The 21,343-nt window shown below is 49.5% G+C and overlaps 1 protein-coding gene across 1 annotated transcript in view; it reads left to right on the top strand.

The window, feature by feature from the left end:
* LOC149433132 (protein mono-ADP-ribosyltransferase PARP10-like) overlaps positions 1 to 21,343 on the top strand; it is a 59,841-nt gene that overhangs the window by 23,820 nt on the left and 14,678 nt on the right. Inside the window, exons 4-10 of the mRNA XM_089664612.1 lie at positions 2,270 to 2,503; positions 7,894 to 8,528; positions 15,370 to 15,582; positions 17,116 to 17,227; positions 17,660 to 18,570; positions 19,980 to 20,154; positions 21,099 to 21,343. The exon at positions 21,099 to 21,343 is cut by the window's right edge and continues 72 nt beyond it. Of these exons, the coding sequence (XP_089520738.1) occupies positions 2,270 to 2,503; positions 7,894 to 8,528; positions 15,370 to 15,582; positions 17,116 to 17,227; positions 17,660 to 18,570; positions 19,980 to 20,154; positions 21,099 to 21,343 (2,525 nt within the window). The remainder of the gene's footprint in view (positions 1 to 2,269; positions 2,504 to 7,893; positions 8,529 to 15,369; positions 15,583 to 17,115; positions 17,228 to 17,659; positions 18,571 to 19,979; positions 20,155 to 21,098) is intronic.

Below are 21,343 nucleotides of genomic sequence, written 5' to 3'. Positions count from 1 at the left end.
CACTAATGACACTGAACCTTGAGGTCCCTCACTAATGACACTGAGCTTTGGGGTACCCCACTAATGACACTGAGCCTTGGGGTCCCTCACTAATGACACTGAGCTTTGGGGTACCCCACTAATGACACTGAGCTTTGGGGTACCCCACTAATGACACTGAGCCTTGGGGTACCCTAACAGGTCTTTAATTATAAATATTGGCCTTCCGCCAATCCAGTGCAGTCATTAAAGAGTCCCTACAAATGAGAAACAATGGCTGTGATATGACCGAGCTCAGTTCTTTAGGGCCCCATGGGTGTATGCCATCCGGTCCAGGGGCTTTATACACCTTTATTCTGTCTAAAGATTTCTGGATCATATCAATTGTGAGCCAATGTGGATCATCTGGGGGGTGTCAGTACCACGCCCAATATGGACAAGAGCCCCCCCCATGCTCCTTTGGAGACAAGGAGAAGGCAAATTTATTAAATTCCTTCTTCAGCTCTTTGTATGCAGTCCTCGACCCTGAGTTATCATGTAAAAGGTTCTCAGCTGTCACCTCCATGGACGTGGTATGGTCTCTGTTCTGTCACCTCCATGGGCGTGGTACGGTCTCTGTTCTGTCATCTCCATGGACATGGTATGGTCTCTGTTCTCTCATCTCCATGGACGTGGTATGGTCTCCGTTCTGTCACCTCCATGGACGTGGTATGGTCTCCGTTCTGTCATCTCCATGGACGTGGTATGGTCTCCGTTCTCTCATCTCCATGGACGTGGTATGGTCTCCGTTCTCTCATCTCCATGGACGTGGTATGGTCTCCGTTCTGTCACCTCCATGGACGTGGTATGGTCTCTGTTCTGTCACCTCCATGGACGTGGTATGGTCTCCGTTCTGTCACCTCCATGGACGTGGTATGGTCTCCGTTCTGTCACCTCCATGGACGTGGTATGGTCTCCGTTCTGCCATCTCCATGGACGTGGTATGGTCTCCGTTCTGCCATCTCCATGGACGTGGTATGGTCTCCGATTTGTCATCTCCATGGACATGGTATGGTCTCCGTTCTGTCATCTCCATGGGCGTGGTACGGTCTCTGTTCTGTCATCTCCATGGACATGGTATGGTCTCCGTTCTCTCATCTCCATGGACGTGGTATGGTCTCCGTTCTGTCACCTCCATGGACATGGTACAGTCTCTGTTCTGTCATCTCCATGGACGTGGTATGGTCTCCGATTTGTCATCTCCATGGACATGGTACAGTCTCTGTTCTGTCATCTCCATGGACGTGGTATGGTCTCCGTTCTGTCACCTCCATGGACATGGTACAGTCTCTGTTCTGTCATCTCCATGGACGTGGTATGGTCTCCGATTTATCATCTCCATGGACATGGTACAGTCTCTGTTCTGTCACCTCCATGGACATGGTATGGTCTCTGTTCTCTCATCTCCATGGACGTGGTATGGTCTCCGTTCTGTCATCTCCATGGACATGGTACGGTCTCCGTTCTGTCATCTCCATGGACATGGTACGGTCTCCGTTCTGTCATCTCCATGGACGTGGTATGGTCTCTGTTCTGTCACCTCCATGGACATGGTATGGTCTCCGTTCTGTCATCTCCATGGACATGGTATGGTCTCCGTTCTGTCATCTCCATGGACGTGGTATGGTCTCCGATTTGTCATCTCCATGGACATGGTATGGTCTCCGTTCTGTCATCTCCATGGGCGTGGTATGGTCTCCGTTCTGTCACCTCCATGGACATGGTATGGTCTCCGTTCTGTCACCTCCATGGGCGTGGTACGGTCTCCGTTCTGTCACCTCCATGGACATGGTATGGTCTCTGTTCTGTCACCTCCATGGACATGGTATGGTCTCCGTTCTGTCATCTCCATGGACGTGGTATGGTCTCCGTTCTGTCATCTCCATGGACGTGGTATGGTCTCCGATTTGTCATCTCCATGGACATGGTATGGTCTCCGTTCTGTCATCTCCATGGGCGTGGTACGGTCTCCGTTCTGTCATCTCCATGGACATGGTATGGTCTCCGTTCTGTCATCTCCATGGGCGTGGTACGGTCTCTGTTCTGTCATCTCCATGGACATGGTATGGTCTCCGTTCTCTCATCTCCATGGACGTGGTATGGTCTCCGTTCTGTCACCTCCATGGACATGTAACAGTCTCTGTTCTGTCATCTCCATGGACGTGGTATGGTCTCTGTTCTCTCATCTCCATGGATGTGGCATGGTCTCTGTTCTGTCATCTTCTTATACATTTCTCATTTTCTGTCTCAGATCTTCACCGTTTATTCACTCGAGTGGAAGAAAAGAAATTACACGATCGATCGATCTCTGCGCTCCGTGTCCGGGCCAGTGGGGAAATCCTGGTGGAAAATATTGGGACTCAAATACCAATGGAGCTTCTGGAGATGTACTTTGAGAGTAAGCGCAGTGGAGGCGGTGCGTTGAGGTCCGTGATCTTCCTGAAGGAGAAATCTGCCGCAGTGGTCTCTTTCTGTGACTGGAATGGTGAGTCCGGGGTCACTGGGCGGCTCTGCCTGAATAAATGGGAAATCTCCATCTTCCTTCCTTCCAGCTGAAACTGAGGGTTGGTCTCCAGGAAGTATACCACGCCATTCGGTCTTCTTCTGCTTTCATTACAAAGTTCTAATGTTTCAGAATTACATGAAGAGACTCGTCTAGGTCAACGAATAGAAACCCTCCATATACACAATCCTATACCCATCATTCATCCAGAAGAAGGCAAAAACCCCCAATAAAGCATCATCAAATGTGCACCAGCGGGCAAAAACTGCCTTCCTGATTTCCCAAGAGGCAATTGGGTATTCCGTTCATCCACTACCCCGCTGTAATTACCTCTAAATATTGGTGTCCATTTGTATTATGTACGTTTAGGAATACATCCAGATCTTCCACTGAGCCGGCCACAACCAACTCTGGAGGGAGTCTATTCCACATTCTCACAGCTCTTACTGTGAAGAAACCTTTCCGTGTTTGCAGATTACATTTCTTTTCCTCCAGACGTAAAGAGCGCCCCCTTGTCCTCTGTGATGACCTCAGGGGGAATAACTACACCGAGTTCACTGTATGAGCCACTGATGTATTATACATGGAGATCATATCCCCCCCTTATGTATTATACATGGAGATCATATCCCCCCCCTTATGTATTATACATGGAGATCATATCCCCCCTTATGTATTATACATGGAGATCATATCCCCCCCCTTATGTATTATACATGGAGATCATATCCCCCCCCCTTATGTATTATACATGGAGATCATATCCCCCCCCTTATGCATTATACATGGAGATCATATCCCCCCCTTATGTATTATACATGGAGATCATATCCCCCCCCTTATGCATTATACATGGAGATCATATCCCCCCCTTAAGTATTATACATGGAGATCATATCCCCCCCTTATGTATTATACATAGAGATCATATCCCCCTTATGTATTATACATGGAGATCATATCCCCCTTATGTATTATACATGGAGATCATATCCCCCCTTATGTATTATACATGGAGATCATATCCCCCCCTTATGTATTATACATGGAGATCATATCCCCCCTTATGTATTATACATGGAGATCATATCCCCCCTTATGTATTATACATGGAGATCATATCCCCCCTTATGTATTATACATGGAGATCATATCCCCCCCCCCTTATGTATTATACATGGAGATCATATCCCCCCCTTATGTATTATACATGGAGATCATATCCCCCCCTTATGTATTATACATGGAGATCATATCCCCCCTTATGTATTATACATGGAGATCATATCCCCCCTTATGTATTATACATGGAGATCATATCCCCCCCTTATGTATTATACATGGAGATCATATCCCCCCTTATGTATTATACATGGTGATCATATCCCCCCCTTATGTATTATACATGGAGATCATATCCCCCCTTATGTATTATACATGGAGATCATATCCCCCCTTATGTATTATACATGGAGATCATATCCCCCCCTTATGTATTATACATGGAGATCATATCCCCCTTATGTATTATACATGGAGATCATATCCCCCCTTATGTATTATACATGGAGATCATATCCCCCCCTTATGTATTATACATGGAGATCATATCCCCCTTATGTATTATACATGGAGATCATATCCCCCTTATGTATTATACATGGAGATCATATCCCCCCCTTATGTATTATACATGGAGATCATATCCCCCTTATGTATTATACATGGAGATCATATCCCCCCTTATGTATTATACATGGAGATCATATCCCCCCTTATGTATTATACATGGAGATCATATCCCCCCTTATGTATTATACATGGAGATCATATCCCCCCCTTATGTATTATACATGGAGATCATATCCCCCTTATGTATTATACATGGAGATCATATCCCCCCCTTATGTATTATACATGGATATCATATCCCCCCTTATGTATTATACATGGAGATCATATCCCCCCCCTATGTATTATACATGGAAATCATATCCCCCCTTATGTATTATACATGGAGATCATATCCCCCGCTTAGGTATTATACATGGAGATCATATCCCCCCTTATGTATTATACATGGAGATCATATCCCCGCCTTATGTATTATACATGGAGATCATATCCCCCCTTATGTATTATACATGGAGATCATATCCCCCCCCCTTATGTATTATACATGGAGATCATATCCCCCCCCTTATGTATTATACATGGAGATCATATCCCCCCCCTTATGTATTATACATGGAGATCATACCCCCCCCCCCTTATGTATTATACATGGAGATCATATCCCCCTTATGTATTATACATGGTGATCATATCCCCCCTTATGTATTATACATGGAGATCATATCCCCCCCCCTTATGTATTATACATGGAGATCATATCCCCCCCTTATGTATTATACATGGTGATCATATCCCCCCCCTTATGTATTCTACATGGAGATCATATCCCCCCCCCTTATGTATTATAAATGGAGATCAATCCCCCCCCCCCTTATGTATTATACATGGAGATCATATCCCCCTTATGTATTATACATGGAGATCATATCCCCCTTATGTATTATACATGGAGATCATATCCCCCCTTATGTATTATACATGGAGATCATATCCCCCCTTATGTATTATACATGGAGATCATATCCCCCCCTTATGTATTATACATGGAGATCATATCCCCCCTTATGTATTATACATGGAGATCATATCCCCCCTTATGTATTATACATGGAGATCATATCCCCCTTATGTATTATACATGGAGATCATATCCCCCCTTATGTATTATACATGGAGATCATATCCCCCCCTTATGTATTATACATGGAGATCATATCCCCCCCTTATGTATTATACATGGAGATCATATCCCCCCTTATGTATTATACATGGAGATCATATCCCCCCCTTATGTATTATACATGGAGATCATATCCCCCCCTTATGTATTATACATGGAGATCATATCCCCCCTTATGTATTATACATGGAGATCATATCCCCCCCTTATGTATTATACATGGAGATCATATCCCCCCTTATGTATTATACATGGAGATCATATCCCCCCCCTTATGTATTATACATGGAGATCATATCCCCCCTTATGTATTATACATGGAGATCATATCCCCCTTATGTATTATACATGGAGATCATATCCCCCTTATGTATTATACATGGAGATCATATCCCCCCCTTATGTATATTATACATGGAGATCATATCCCCTCTTATGTATATTATACATGGAGATCATATCCCCCTTATGTATTATACATGGAGATCATATCCCCCTTATGTATTATAGATGGAGATCATATCCCCCCTTATGTATTATACATGGAGATCATATCCCCCCCCTTATGTATTATACATGGAGATCATATCCCCCCTTATGTATTATACATGGAGATCATATCCCCCTTATGTATTATACATGGAGATCATATCCCCCTTATGTATTATACATGGAGATCATATCCCCCCTTATGTATTTATACATGGAGATCATATCCCCCCTTATGTATTTATACATGGAGATCATATCCCCCCCTTAAGTATTATACATGGAGATCATATCCCCCCCTTATGTATTATACATGGAGATCATATCCCCCCTTATGTATTATACATGGAGATCATATCCCCCCTTATGTATTATACATGGAGATCATATCCCCCCCCCCTTATGTATTATACATGGAGATCATATCCCCCCCCCCTTATGTATTATACATGGAGATCATATCCCCCCCCCTTATGTATTATACATGGAGATCATATCCCCCCCCTTATGTATTATAAATGGAGATCATATTCCCCCCCTTATGCATTATACATGAGATCATATCCCCCCTTATGTATTATACATGGAGATCATATCCCCCCTTATGTATTATACATGGAGATCATATCCCCCCTTATGTATTATACATGGAGATCATATCCCACCTTATGTATTATACATGGAGATCATATCCCCATGTATAATACATCCCCATCATGGCCCCTTCCATCTGGTGTCCTTTCACCAGCATAGCGCCTTGCATCCGGTGTCCCCCACCAGCCTTGCCCCTTGCATCCGGTGTCCCCCAGCAGCCTGGCCCCTTGCATCCGGTGTCCCCCAGCAGCCTGGCCCCTTGCATCTGGTGTCCCCCAGCAGCCTGGTCCCTTGCATCCGGTGTCCCCCAGCAGCCTGGCCCCTTCACACTGGCCGGTTGACGATCCAGGTTTCGTTTATTTCCTTGTCCTACTTGTTTGACAATGTTGTTTTTTCATGAATCCATGACGTCTGTTGCTTAAAATATATATTTTTTCCAGCAAGAACTCATCTATGTGATCATTTACTAAACTCTCCAGAATCTTCCCGACTATAGAAGATAACCTAGCCAGTCTGTTGTTACTTAGTTCAGACTTTTGTTGGTGATATTCCAGATTTGGTCCTAGGACTCCACCATATGTAATAATGGTGCCTAACCTAGAAGTATCTCATATGATGGTGGGGTCATCACAAAACCCAACTGGGCCAACAAATTCCAAGAAAACGTGGCTGCTGGTAGCCGTAAGTTGGTGTCATGCTCTACTTTTTCTTCTAATTTGTTGGTCTTCAAGATTTTGACCGCTTTGTAAATATTGGCTTCACATTGGCCTTACACCAATCCAGTGGTACTATGCCAGTCATTAAAGAGTCCCTACAAATGAGAAACAATGGCTGTGAAATGACAGAGCTCAATTCTTTAAGGCCCCGTCATGGATGTGGAACTGTTTTAAAAAAACTACTTTGTCCGGGGACTAAATTGGGGTCCCAAACTACTTGTCCGGGGACTAAATTGTGGTCCCAAACTACTTGTCCGGGGACTAAATCTTGTCCACGGGAGATGTTTGGAGGGAAATTATTGCCTATGGGAGGGGTTTGGAGGAAATGATTGCCTATGGGAGGGGTTTGAAGGGAAATGATTGCCTATGGGAGGGGTTTGGAGGAAATGATTGGCCACGGGAATGGTACATAAAATGACTTCTCATGGAAGGAATACAGCAGAAGGTAACTGGCCGTAGAATTGGTAGAGGCTGCTGAGATAATTGGTCATAAAAGTAAGGCAGGAGATGATTAGCTATAGGAGCAGTACAGGAGAAGATGATTGGCTGTGAATGGATGTGGAAGGAGGTCATTGGCTATAGGTGGGATTCAGCAGGATCTGGTTTGATTGCTATAGACATGACAGGTCAGCTTCTGGCTCCCTGGTCCGTGATGGCCCAGATGTAGAAGGTGGTGACATAGATGACCCTTTACTTGGCCGTGGTCTATAGCCAAGGAGTGAACGATCAGCTCTAACGTCTGTCTTGTTCTGTTTCAGTGGTGGATCAGGTCCTCTGCAGACAACACACCCTACAGAACTGTCAGCTCTCTGTCTCCAGATACTATCCTGATCTGTTGGGAAGTCCAAGCAATAACCCCACCCAAGAGAGAGAAATGGAGGTCAAAGAGCCTACAAAGATTCATGAAACCATGAACATGCAGCAGAGCAGCAGCCAAGTCCTTGATGAGGACACAGAGGAGCCGAGTATTCAAGGAAACAATGAGAAGATGGATGGAGTGGAACTATGTGATGTAGTGGAGGAGCCTCGGGACCATACACATTATTTTGAGAGTTCAGAGATACCACAGACTACATCAGAGATGCCACAAGTAGGACTCCATTCCCAGGTAATGGGTTCCACTGGAACAAGATATGATGAGCATGGCATCTTAAGGACACTACACTCCCCAGACAAAGATGAAGCTGAGGACCGGGACAGTCTTCCTAGTCCTTTAAGAACCTCCATGTCTTTGGGAGATGAGAGGAGAAGGGAATCTGATGTACGTGAAGCAGAAGTTGTCATGGAAGCAGCTGAGCTGTACTTCATGCAGAGATATCATCATGAACTTCTGGCTGGAATGGACGCAGTGACAATCTTCCCACTGGAAGAGGACGGCAAGTTTGGCTTCAAGGTGAGCGTTACTCTGACCAGATTGCCCAGGTCTAACCTAACCCAAAGGTCTGTCGTGACCCTGACCCTAAGGTCTGCCGTGACCCTGACCCTAAGGTCTGCCGTGACCCTGACCCTAAGGTCTGCCGTGACCCTGACCCTAAGGTCTGCCGTGACCCTGACCCTAAGGTCTGCCGTGTCCCTGTCCCTAAGGCCTGCCGTGTCCCTGTCCCTAAGGCCTGCCGTGTCCCTGTCCCTAAGGCCTGCCGTGACCCTGTCCCTAAGGCCTGCCGTGACCCTGTCCCTAAGGTCTGTCGTGACCTCGACCCCAACCCCAGGTCAAACCTAACCTTAAGGTCTTCAGGCCTCAGCAACACAGCACGTTTTCTGCATTCAAACCCACGGAAAGGGCTAAATGTCCAGCTTCCACTGAGCTCTTCTCATCCATAAGACATGCCTGGCTGCTGAGGGCTAAGAACAAGTTTGAGGAGCTTCATGGCACCAAACGTGCTTCCTAACATGCCTTCAAGGCACATGACACCTCCCCATGTAACCCTCCTGGATCCTGAAGTGACTCATGCCCCTCCCCCACACTTCAGTGTGACACTGCTGGGGGTATGCAGCCCTCCTCTAGAAGGTGAGAATGATGGGGTCAGAGCTGAAACCTCCAGAGTTAGCTGGTATCTGGATGGAGCTCTCCAAGACGTCTTCCATTAAAGAACACAATCAGACATTCAAAACCAGCAAAGTGCATCCCAAGAATATTTCATCTGAGCATTTAAAATGTGTGACTCGAGCAACCTGCCACCATAGTGTAGGAACCTATCACATACTTGGTGATGGAGGCCAATAAAGAGAGGGCTTCCCTTGCGGCTAAGTTCCGGACTCCCCTGAGAGTGGGACAGCGGGAGTCAGGCCCAAAGTTGCACAGGTCGCCTGTAGGAGTGCTGGTTGGTGGTCCACTCAGAAGCACAGCTGGTGCACGGAGATAGGTCTGCAGACAGGAGGCACCTGTGCGTGGTAGGCAAGCCCTTCCGGGATTTAGGTGTTTACTGGGTAGTCTGTTCAAGCCAAGGTCAGGTACCAGGTGGGAATCGGAGCAGACGTAGTCAGATGGGATAGCCGAGGTCATACACAGAGGAGCGAGAGAGAGAGTACCTGTAAGTCAGGCTGAGGTCAGATCAGGGGTAAGGCAGAGTAGACGGGTCCAGGAGCAAGCCGAGTCGGTAACAGGAGATCCACGGGTCAAGTCACAGGAAACAGGAACAGGGCACGGGGAGCTAGAGATCATCCAGCAACTAGAGGAAGTGATGAGCCTTCTTATAAAGGCCGTCTGACACCGGACTGAGGCTGATGTGTACTTCTGCGGCCAGGTAGAGTACTGGCAGAAATGCCAGATCTTCCAGAACTCCTGCCGTGGACAGGACTCTGACAGTGCCCCCGCCCCCTAAAGGGCAGCCTCCGGATGCCCACCTGGGCCATCTTTTCAGGATACTTGGAATTAAATTCTCGGAGAAGCCTGGTGGCATGTACATTCCCTTTTGGTTCCCAGGAACTTTCTTCAGGTGGGTACCCCTTCCATCTGACCAGGTACAGGATTTGTCTTCCCCGCCTTCTGCAGTCCAGAATCGCTTCAACCTCGTATTCTGTCTCCTCCCCAACTGTTATTGGCGGAGGAGGTGGTTCTACTCACCCTGGAAAAGGATCAGGAACAGCTGGCTTGAGCAGGGAGACGTGGAAAACTGGGTGGATCTTGTATGATTCCAGCTCAAACGCCACTGGATTGATTTCCCTCTTGATCCGGAAAGGGCCAATGTACGTTGGACCCAACTTCCGTGACGGGCATGGGAGTTTTAGATTGGCAGTTGATAGCCAAACTTTGTCTCCACTCTTCAGTGGAGGGTTTCCTCTCTGTTTCCTGTCGTAGTGTTTCTTATATTCAGCCTGGGATTTCAGTATAGACTCTCGGAGGACTTTACAGTTGTTCTGTAGCATGGAGAGTCTGTCCTGCACTGCGGGTACCGAAGCTTCGGGAATGGTGTCAGGTATGGAAGAAGGGTGGAATCCATAATTGGCCCAAAATAACGACTGGTTTGTAGCAGAATGGACTGAGTTGTAGGCAAATTCTGCCAATGGGAGTAGGGATGCCCAATCGTCCTGTGAAAAAGCAGAGAAGCACCGTAAATATTGCTCCAAAGTGTGGTTCGTTTGCCTGTTACTCTGGGGATGGTGGTCGGACGATAAGTAGAGTTCCACCTTCAGGGCTTTGCAGAGGGCTCTCCAGAACCTGGACGTAAACTGCACCCCTCGGTCTGAGACGATATTACTGGGCAGACCATGTAACCTGACAATTTCTTTGATGAAGATTAGTGCAGTCTCTGGTGTGGATGGCGTACCCACCATTGGTAAAAAGTGGGCCATCTTGGATAGCCGATCCACTACTACCAGAATGGTAGTAAACCCCTCCGAGGGTGGCAAATCCACAATGAAGTCCATTGTGACCATCTCCTAGGGACGATCAGGAATGGGCAGGGGCCTCCGCAACCCCCAGGCCTTGGCTTTGTTTCCCTTGTTCCGCAGACACACTGTGCATGACTTCACATAAGCTCTACAGTCATGATTCAGGTTAGGCCACCAGAAGGATCACTGGATTAGTTCCATTATCGTATGGGCTCCAAAGTGTCCAGCCAGTTGATGGTCATGGAAAGCCCTTAAAACTTGAGACCTCACTTCTTGGGGTACAAAGATTTTATCCTTGTGCCACAGAAGACCATCCTGCCTTCTAATCGAATTTTGTTCTGGTTCAGGACATAGTGCAGAGGCCTGCTGGGTTGGATCAGCAAAAAATTTTGGCCCAACAAAATGGTGTTGGGGGGAGAAGGCTCCTCTGGGTCTGGGAACATGCGGGAAAGGGCATCTGCCTTCCTGTTCTTGGATCCTGGGCGGTAGGTTATATGGTAGTTAAACCTGGAGAAGTATAAAGCCCATCTAGCCTGTCGAGGTCTTAGATACTCCAGATTTTTATGATCTGTGAAAATCATAATTGGGTGGCCGGCTGTCAGGGCAGGGGCCGAGGAACGGACAGGCAGGCCTAACAATGTAACGCACTGGCTGACGACAACCACCACCCACAGACCGAAGTCCCTCAGGGCGCGGAGTCCCAGGCTGCCCTTCACCAGGGCCCCTGATGGTGGGGATGGACTTGACGCAGCCGGGAACCAGGTCGCGGCCCCCGAGACACCTCAGCTGTGGTAATGGCCGCCGCCAATGGCGTGTAGCTGGTGGAAGAGACAAAAGAGTAGTCAGACAAACCGGGTCAACAACAACAGGACAAAACGGTACAGGACAGCAGACGAGAATCACAGGTCACGAGCCGGGTTCAGCAACAGAGGGTCAGATCAAAGGAGAATACAAAGAATAGTCGAGTCACAAGCCGAATCAGATACCAGGAGAGTCACGAGAGTCAGAACAGAGTAATAGCAACACAAAGACACAAGTGCAAAGAGCATGTGCGGGCCACAGGCTTATATGTCATCAGCCACACCCCTCTGGGGGATGGACCACAGAGACCTGAAGGCATAATAGGATTCCCACCATGCACCGCAGAATCCAAGATGGACGCCAGCACATGGAGTAACATAACCTCAGGGAAAAGGTAGGACCTTGACACCGGCTCCTTCCAAGAGATATCTCCATTCTTCGAAGGCTATCTTAATCGCTAAAAGTTCCCTATCACCCACATCGTAGTTCCTCTCGGCTTGGCTCAGTTTTCTAGAACAAAAGGCTATTGGGTGAAGCAGAGCCTTTGGGCCCTGGCGCTGGGAGAGCACGGCTCCTGTAGCAACTTCAGATGCATCTACCTCCAGGATGAAGAGGAGTGTTGGATCTGGATGCTGTAACGCAGGAGCGGAGGTGCATTGATCTTTTAATTGCTCAAACGCTTTTTGAGCTTCCTGGCTCCAGCAGAAACGTGTATGCTGGCGGGTGAGTTGAGTGATTGGGGCAATGATGGTGGAAAAGCCCTTAATAAATTTCTGATAAAAGTTGGCGAAACCCACAAATCTTTGGACCCCTTTCCTGCCTGAAGGTGCAGGCCAATCCAGGATAGCAGATACTTTCTGAGGGTCCATGGAGATCCCCTCGGTGGAAATTAGCCCCAGGAACTGGATGGACTGCTCAGACTCACACTTCTCCACCTTGGCGTACAAGCCATGCATCCTTAGAGTATTTAGCACCTTCCTAACGTGATCCCGATGGAGTTCCAGTGAAGTAGAGCAGATTAGGATATCGTCCAGGTAGACGATCACGAAAAGGTCTAAGTATTCTCTAAAGATGTCGTTCACAAAATGTTGGAACATAGCAGGGGCATTACACAGCCCAAACTGCATCACTAAGTATTCAAAATGTCTGAAGCGTGTTCTGAAGGCGGTCTTCCACTCATCGCCCTCTCTTATAGGGACTAAATTGTAGGCCCCCCGTAAGTCCAATTTAGTGAACACTCCGTCTGTTCGAAATCTCTGAAATAAATCAGGCACCAGAGGAAGAGGATACCAGTTCTTAATGGTAATTTTATTAAGTTCTCTGTAGTCAATGCAAGGTCTGAGAGATCGATTCTTTTTTTTTTCTACAAAGAAGATACCAGCCCCGGCAGGAGAGGAAGAGGGGCGGATGAATCCTTCAGCGAGATTTGCGTCTAGATAGTGCCGGAGGGCTTCCAGTTCAAGCTCAGACAATGGGAAAATTTGCCCAAATGGTATTTCTGCTCCTGGGAGTAACTCAGTTGGGCCATCGTAAGACCGATGAGCAGGCAATGTGTCGGCCTTCTTTTTATCAAACACATTGAGGGAGTCATGGTAGGTAGAAGGAACTAGTTGACTGGCCTCTGGTGAAGGTTGGACTGAGAGACATATGGAAGAATTGGTGAGTGTAGGGGCACCACAGAGTTGTAGACAATATTCAGAAGAAAAGATGATTTCCTTCTTGGACCAATTGATCTGTGGGTTGTGGGCTTGCAACCAGGGTATTCCTTGGATAGCTGGAAACATGGGGGTCTGATCACGTCAAAACGAATAAACTCCTGATGGCCGGAGTCGGTGGTTGCAAGAATAGGTATGGTTTCCTGGGTAACAGGTCTGGAACCTCGGAGTAGTGCCATCCGCAAGTAAGACGTCAAGTCACTGTTTCTTAGGCAGAGGGATGTGTAAGTCCTTCATAATTGGATGTCTAAGAAACAGCTACAAGCTCCTGAGTCAACAACTGCCCATAATTTGACGTCCCAGCCACCTTCAAAGACATGGGGAGAATGACATGGGTGGTCAAAGTCCCAGATAGCTGAAGGTACGAAGGATGGGCCTGGCTGGACTTACTTGGTCGTACTGGGCAGTTACACAGGAAGTGGCCCGTGGCCCCGAAGTAAAGACAGAGGTTGCCTTGCTGTCTGCATAGCCTTTGTTCCAGAGTTATGGCATGTCGGAGAAGGCTTATTTGCATAGGTTCTACCTCCGAAGTGTTGATGGGTTGCGGAGCAAGGGCAGGAGCCGTTGGTCCTGGAACTTTTCGCAGAACCCAAGTGGGCCGAAAGGTCTGAATACACTCCAACTGAGTAGCGAGCAGGATAAGGTTCTCCAAGGAGGATAGAGCTTCCACCCTAGCTAACTCATCCTTGAGAGACTCAGACAGGGCTAGGCGGAACTGGTACTTCAATGCTGCATCGTTCCAACCGGTGTTTGCAGACCATTTACGGAACGCCACTATGTAGTCCTCCACAGGCCGCCGACCCTGTAGTAGAGCATTGAGGGAAGATTCGGCAGTGGAGGTCCTCTGGGGATCGTCGTAGAGGACAATCATGGCTTCAAAGAATTCACTCACTGAATTAAGTGCGGGGCTCTTTTGTTCCAGGAGACTATGTGCCCAAGACTGAGGTTCTTCAAACAAGAGAGAGATGATGAACCCGACCTTGACCGCTTCTAGAGAAAAGGTCCATGGTTGCAGAGCAAAATATAGTTCACAGGCATTTTTGAAAGCTCTGAACTTGTGTCGATCCCCTAGAAAACGTTCCGGAGTAGGAACTCTTGGTTCCGGCGGTGGAAACACAATAGCAGGAGTGGTGGCAGGAGACTGACTGGCAGGTGCGGCTATGGGGTTGGAACTGGCGGAGGGATCCTGGTCCGCGGAAGTAGAGAGGGTGTGAAGACGCCCTTCTAGCAAGACGCCCTTCTAGCTGGAAGTATTGCTGTAGTTCCTTCACTGCTTGGGTAAGTGCCGTCATCTGTTATCACAGGGCCTCTAGTGCGGAAGCGTCTCTCTCGTCCACGGATATACTGGCTGGATGATACTATCACGTACCTGGTGATGGAGGCCATTAGAGAGAGGGCTTCCCTTGCGGCTAAGTTCCGGACTCCCCTGAGAGTGGGACAGCGGGAGTCTGGCCCAAAGTTGCACAGGTCACCTGTAGGAGTGCTGGTTGGTGGTCCACTCAGGAGCATAGCTGGTGCACCGAGAAAAGGTCTGCAGACAGGAGGCGCATGTGCGTGGTATGCAAGTCCTTCCAGGATTTGGATGTTTACTGGGTAGTCGGTTCAAGCCAAGGTCAGGTACCGGGTGGGAATCAGAGCAGACGTAGTCAGATGGGATAGCCGAGAGAGAGAGATTTTAATAACAGAGTATTTCAGGAGATGAGAGTTATAGAGGAAGGAGCGGAGTCCTCCGGCAGTGCAGAGTATTTCAGGAGAGGAGAGTTATAGAGGAAGGAGCGGAGTCCTCCACCATGTTCCTGGTTGGGTCCCTCAGTTGTAGCTCGGTGTGGGCTGGTCGGGGGAAGTTCTTGGTGTCATGTTTGAATATGATTTGTCTACATCTTTCAGGTGGTGGGTGACGCTTTCTCATGTAGGACAGCAGTGGAACTTCTGCAGCACGTCTTGTCTTCTCTCTCCTCCCGCAACATCACACTGGAGTACCCTTGGGTGTCACATTTTCTGTTGGGGAGTAAAGGGCAGCACATCCTGGGTGACACCGAGAAGCAGCATCAGTGTATCATTGACACCTCCCTGATCTCCCGGAATGTTCTAGATTGTAAGGTGAGTCCTCTGCTGACATCACAGGGGTTCTTCTGCCATTCCTTCTCTGTAGATTTTGATGGTGGACGGGGCTGCCTCCTTGGAGAACCACTTACCTCATGGTGGTCTCTGGAACCATTCCTGATCTACATGTTCATTCTGTGTCTGTGGAATTATTGGATGTGATGACCCCGGGGCTCCCGGTATTCTCACAATAACATGGCGGCTTCAAGTGTGAAGGTAGCCAAACTGGGTTCAAAATTCATCCGAATCGAGCTGTGTGTGGCCCTGTCAGCAACCCTCTAGTTGGAACATTTTCAGCCAAACATTGACTGCACCCAATCCCATGTGTCCCGCCATGCTCTGTCCTCCCCATTGTGCTGCATCCCCCCCATTGCGCTGCGTCCCCTCATTATGCTGTGTCCCGCAATGCTCTGTCTCCCCCATTGTGCTGCGTCCCCCCATTATGCTGTGTCCCGCAATGCTCTGTCCCCCCCCCCATTGCGTGGTGTCCCCCCCATTGCGCTGTGTCCCCCCAGTGTGCTGTGTCCCGCAATGCTTTGTCCCACCAATTGCGCTGCATCCCCCCCAATGCTCTGTGCCCCCCCCCAATTGCGCTGTGTCCCCCCAATGCTGCTGTATCATTTCCAATGCAGGCACTGCCCTTTACCCATGCTGCTTCGGGTGAATGGAAGAATCGATCGAGGGGGCTGCATGAGAGAAATCTCTCATATGACTAGTATTGGTTTAAGCCTGAGAAGAAAAATTATGCAAATCGGCTAAAATCGGATACAAAGAATTCTGAGTCTGCCCCACCACAGGACCACGGGAGTCCAATCTGTCCATTATAGACCACGGGGAGTCCTATCTGTCCATTATAGACTTCAGGACCACAGGGAGTCCAATCTGTCCATTATGGACCACGGGGAGTCCAATCTGTCCATTATAGACCACAGGACCATGGGGAGTCCAATCTGTCCATTATAGACGGACGAATTTGATCAATATGAACATTATGATCAGATCTGTGGACGGGGGATTCACAACAGTCCTCTGGTTGGGGGGATTGGGATTGTCCTCTGTGGTTGGGGGGACTAGGATTGTCCTCTGTGGTTTGGGGGCACTGGGATCGTCCTCTGAGGTCGGGGGGCACTGGGATCGTCCTCTGAGGTTGGGGGATTTGGATCATCCTCTGAGGTCGGGGGGCACTGGGATCGTGTTCTGAGGTTGGGGGGCACTGGGATCATCCTCTGAGGTTGGGGGGCACTGGGATCGTCCTCTGAGGTTGGGGAGCACTGGGATCGTCCTCTGAGGTTGGGGGGCACTGGGATCGTCCTCTGTGGTTGGGGGGCACTGGGATCGTCCTCTGAGGTCGGGGGGCACTGGGATCGTCCTCTGTGGTCGGGGGGCACTGGGATCGTCCTCTGAGGTCGGGGGGCACTGGGATCGTCCTCTGATGTTGGGGGATTTGGATCAATCGGTGGATTCGTCTTACTGTTGGGGGAGATTCCATTCGGTTTCCTGATGATTGCGTCCTCTTTTTGTGTCTTGCAGGACATCGATCCCTGGAGTTTTGTCCATGACTCAGTGGCTTCCGCCGCGTCTCCTGTCCAGTCTATGGTCACGGATGAGGTGTCAGACAATCACCTGCTCCATGCTGATATGGGTAATCGTCCTCTAGTTGTCTCCTGGTGTCATACAAAGGATGGGAGGGAATTACCCCAGCTGCTGCCATTCTGTAGGTGGAGTCTACTGAAATAAAGATGCCCTGCCCCTTTCCCAGAGTGGAGAACTGAACTCCTCTTCACACATTGAATGTATAGAAAGTATTTCTTCCAAGCTATTGGAGGGAAGAACCACAGTCATGTGTCCAAGCCTGGACTGGCAGTCTGGCCTCTCTGGTTGTGGCAGAACTGATTGGTGGAAAGTATTTGTGGGCAGCTGGTTTATTATGAACCTGCAGGCCCGGGCCAATAGCAGCTTAATAATTCAACTCCTTTAGTTGTGGCCCCTGTACACTTCTTATGGTATATTTCCTTTCAGAAATGTAAGGCTTGTTTGGTCCATAAGAACTTTTCTTCTGATTTCTCTCCGGCAGAAGGAATAAAGATGTTTGCCTCCCTTTTGAAGAGTGAAGAGAAACCCAATGACATCCCATCTAGTGAAAGCTCAACAACTCTTGGCCAGAAAATCCATGAGGAGGATTCAGAGGAAGACTTGTATACAGACAGTTCCTCGAAGGAGTATGACTTGACAACCTCCGAGGTGAAGGATGAAGAACTGGACCAAGTGTGTCAATTGTCCCGGAAGGAGTTCCAAGACAGAGAACTGGATGAAGAAGCTCAGCTACTCCTGGCCATCCAGAGATCGATGGATACTCAGGGGCCCTCTGTACAGGAGGAGGATGAGGAGCTCCAGAGAGTATTGGAATTGTCACTCATTCAGCACCAAAGTGAGGATGCTGAAGAATCTTTCCAAAGAGCCCTGGAAATGTCTCTCCACGACCAGAAGGCACACGGCTATTCTAGACCAATGGGAATGCTACAAAGTCCGGTTTACTTCAGTGAAGCTGAGGCTACATTAGGCATGGCCCAGATTAGAGTTCTTGCTGGAGATGAGACCAGTATAGTGGTGGCAGGTGCAGCCCTCCGCAAGGCCATAACCTCAAAATTGAACACGGTCACCTTTGGCGGAATGGATGACACCCAGAACATTTCACAGATCCTGGACGCCCTGGAGAAGAAGCATAAGGTGAAAATTACAAAGTATGGAAGAGAGCTACAAATCCAGGGCTTTCTACATGGTCCTAGCCAGTGCCGGCAGGAGATGAGTGAGATCCTTAATGTTCTCCAGGCCAGAGCCCAGGCCAAGGCAGATGTGATGGATCTGGACATAGAAGCAGATGTAGAAATGATTGATGTGCAAGACACCTCAGAGGAATATCAGCTGGTCACCCAACCCTTCCTGAAAACTCTACAGGACCTGAAACTGTCCATTGAGATCCTGCAGGTGAGCAGATCCAACCTGTATTCCATTATCCCGGTGATACTGGCCACAGTATTATCACATCCATACTCCTCTCTGTCCCGGTATAGTACCCTAGATGTGGCAGATCCCATATTTGTCCGGGGCTTGGTGGACCCAGCAGGTATTGAGGGTGAGTTGTAGGTGTAGCTTCATCAGGACCCCTATAAGGATGTGTTGGGTTCAGTACCATGCTCCTATGCCAATGCCCTCAGGTTTGCCACACTGGTGGCATGAATGAGTAGAATACTAGAGTGATGAGCAGTGGTGTGGTGGGCGGGGCAGAAGACAGACTGACAGAATCATAGGACAGGCCAAAGGGGAGGCATTCAGGAAGAGTCCTTATGTAGGCCGAGCTCATGGCAGGTGGCTGACAAATATAGAAGACCATTTAGGGTTGTGTGAAGGAACTGAAGATCCCCCAGGAATGAGCAGAATGTATTCCCTGCTTGGTGACCTCATTGGAGCTCCCGCTGCCTTCCATAACCCCACCCCCAACCTCAGGAAAAAAGTGCCCCTAGCTGCACCCCACACACAACTGGCAGCTGAATGGGGGGAGGTCACGGGTTCCTAACAGACGCATGATATCGAATATATATTCCTGCACCACAGTGTAAGCTCTATACTGTGCTGTGGGTGTGTCCTCCTAATCAGGTGACCGGCTCTAATACCCCTGTACTGTACTGTGGGCGTGTCCTCCTAATCAGGTGACCGGCTCTAATACCCCTGTACTGTACTGTGGGCGTGTCTTCCTAATCAGATGATTGCCTCTAATACCCCTATACTGTACTGTGGGCGTGTCCTCCTAATCAGATGACCACCACTAATATGCCTATACTGTGCTGTGGGCGTGTCGTACTAATCAGGTGACCACCACTAATACCCCTATACTGTGCTGTGGGCGTGTCCTCCTAATCAGGTGACCACCACTAATACCCCTATACTGTGCTGTGGGCGTGTCCTCCTAATCAGGTGACCACCACTAATACCCCTATACTGTGCTGTGGGCGTGTCCTCCTAATCAGGTGACCACCACTAATACCCCTATACTGTACTGTGGGCGTGTCTTCCTAATCAGGTGACTGCCTCTAATACCCCTATATTGTAGTGTGGGCGTGTCCTCCTAATCAGGTGACCACCACTAATACCCCTATACTGTACTGTGGGCGTGTCCTCCTAATCAGGTGATTGCCTCTAATGCCCCTGTGCTGTGGGCGTGTCCTCCTAATCAGGTGATTGCCTCTAATACCCCTGTGCTGTGGGCGTGTCCTATTTATGGTTCTAAGGTTGAGTTTGGCCAATCAGAAGCCATTATCCCCTCCCACATAAGAATGAATGGTCTCCAGTCCTGTCCCGGTAATGATGTGTCGCCCCCCGGTGTCACCTCCACACAGGTGCAGAAAGTTCACAATCCTCTCCTGTACAATCAGTATCAGCTGAAGAAGCTGCGGATGGTGATGAGTGACCCCAACATTCCGGCCGAGCGAGTTCTGTACCACGGGACCAACGAGACCAGCGCCAGGGAGATCTGCCACAACGGCTTCAACCGCAGCTTCTGCGGAAAGAACGGTAATGAGCCCCCCACCTGCGACACCCCCTGTGTCCTAACCACCCCCCCACCGCCGACACCCTGCCCCCCCATCCCCCCCACCACCAACACCTCCAGTGTCCTCCCTCCCTCCCCACCGCCGACACTCCCCCCCACTACCGTCACTCTGCCCCCCATCCCCCCCACCACGACACCCCCCCATGTCCTAAACCCCCCCCCACTACCGACACCCTGCCCCCCATTCCCCCCCCACCACCAACACCCCCCGTGTCCTCCCTCCCCCCCCCCCCACTGCCGACACACCCCATGTCCTAACCCCCCTCCCACTACCAACACCCCCCCCCCACTACTGACACCCTGCCCCCCATCCCCCCCCACCACCAACACCCCCCGTGTCCTCCCTCCCCCCCCCCCCCCACTGCCGACACACCCCATGTCCTAACCCCCCTCCCACTACCGTCACCCTGCCCCCCATCCCCCCCATCGCCAACACCCCCCGTATCCTCCCCCCCCCCCCCCCCCCACTGCCGACACTCCCCATGTTCTCACCCCCTCCCACTGCCGACACCCCCATGTCCTCCCCCCACCGCTGACACCCCCATCTCTGTACAGGGATGTTTGGTTCCCCCCCCCCCCGCCAACACCCCCATCACGGTACAGTGGTGTCTCCACCCCGTCAAATCACTATCCCATCCCCCCCCAATATAATATATACAGTGATGCCACTCCCTCCCCCACCCCTGACACCCACAATTACTGTACATCCCCCCACTCCTGACACCCCCAGTGTCTGTAGAGCGCTGTTCTCCCCCCACCCCACTGAATAGCTATCCTCCGCCCCGGTCATGTCACCGCCCTCCCATCTCCACCACCAATCGTTATGTTCCCCCCTGAATCCAGTCACCTCAGGGTTTTACCCCCCCCCCATCCTGTCCATCTCTAACCCGTCTCCTCTCGTTGCCAGCCACGCTGTACGGACAAGGCGTGTATTTTGCTCTGGAGTCGGAGATTTCCACGCGGGATCATTATTCGCCCCCCAATAAGGAAGGGAAGAAGTTTGTGTTGGTGGCTCGGGTCCTCACCGGGGAGTACACTCAGGGCAAAGAGAACATGAAGACTCCCCCCGCAATGGAGAACGCCACCGGAGACGTACCGCGCCGATATGACAGTCTGGTGAACAATGTGAAGAATCCCGTCATCTTCGTAATA

The sequence above is a fragment of the Staurois parvus genome, unplaced genomic scaffold (genome assembly GCF_062004578.1).
Source record: "Staurois parvus isolate SC_StPar_1 unplaced genomic scaffold, SC_StPar_1.0 ptg001969l, whole genome shotgun sequence".
Classification (NCBI taxonomy): domain Eukaryota; kingdom Metazoa; phylum Chordata; class Amphibia; order Anura; family Ranidae; genus Staurois; species Staurois parvus.
Note: the sequence above shows the minus strand (reverse complement) of the source record. Positions and strands in the feature narration are given on the sequence as shown.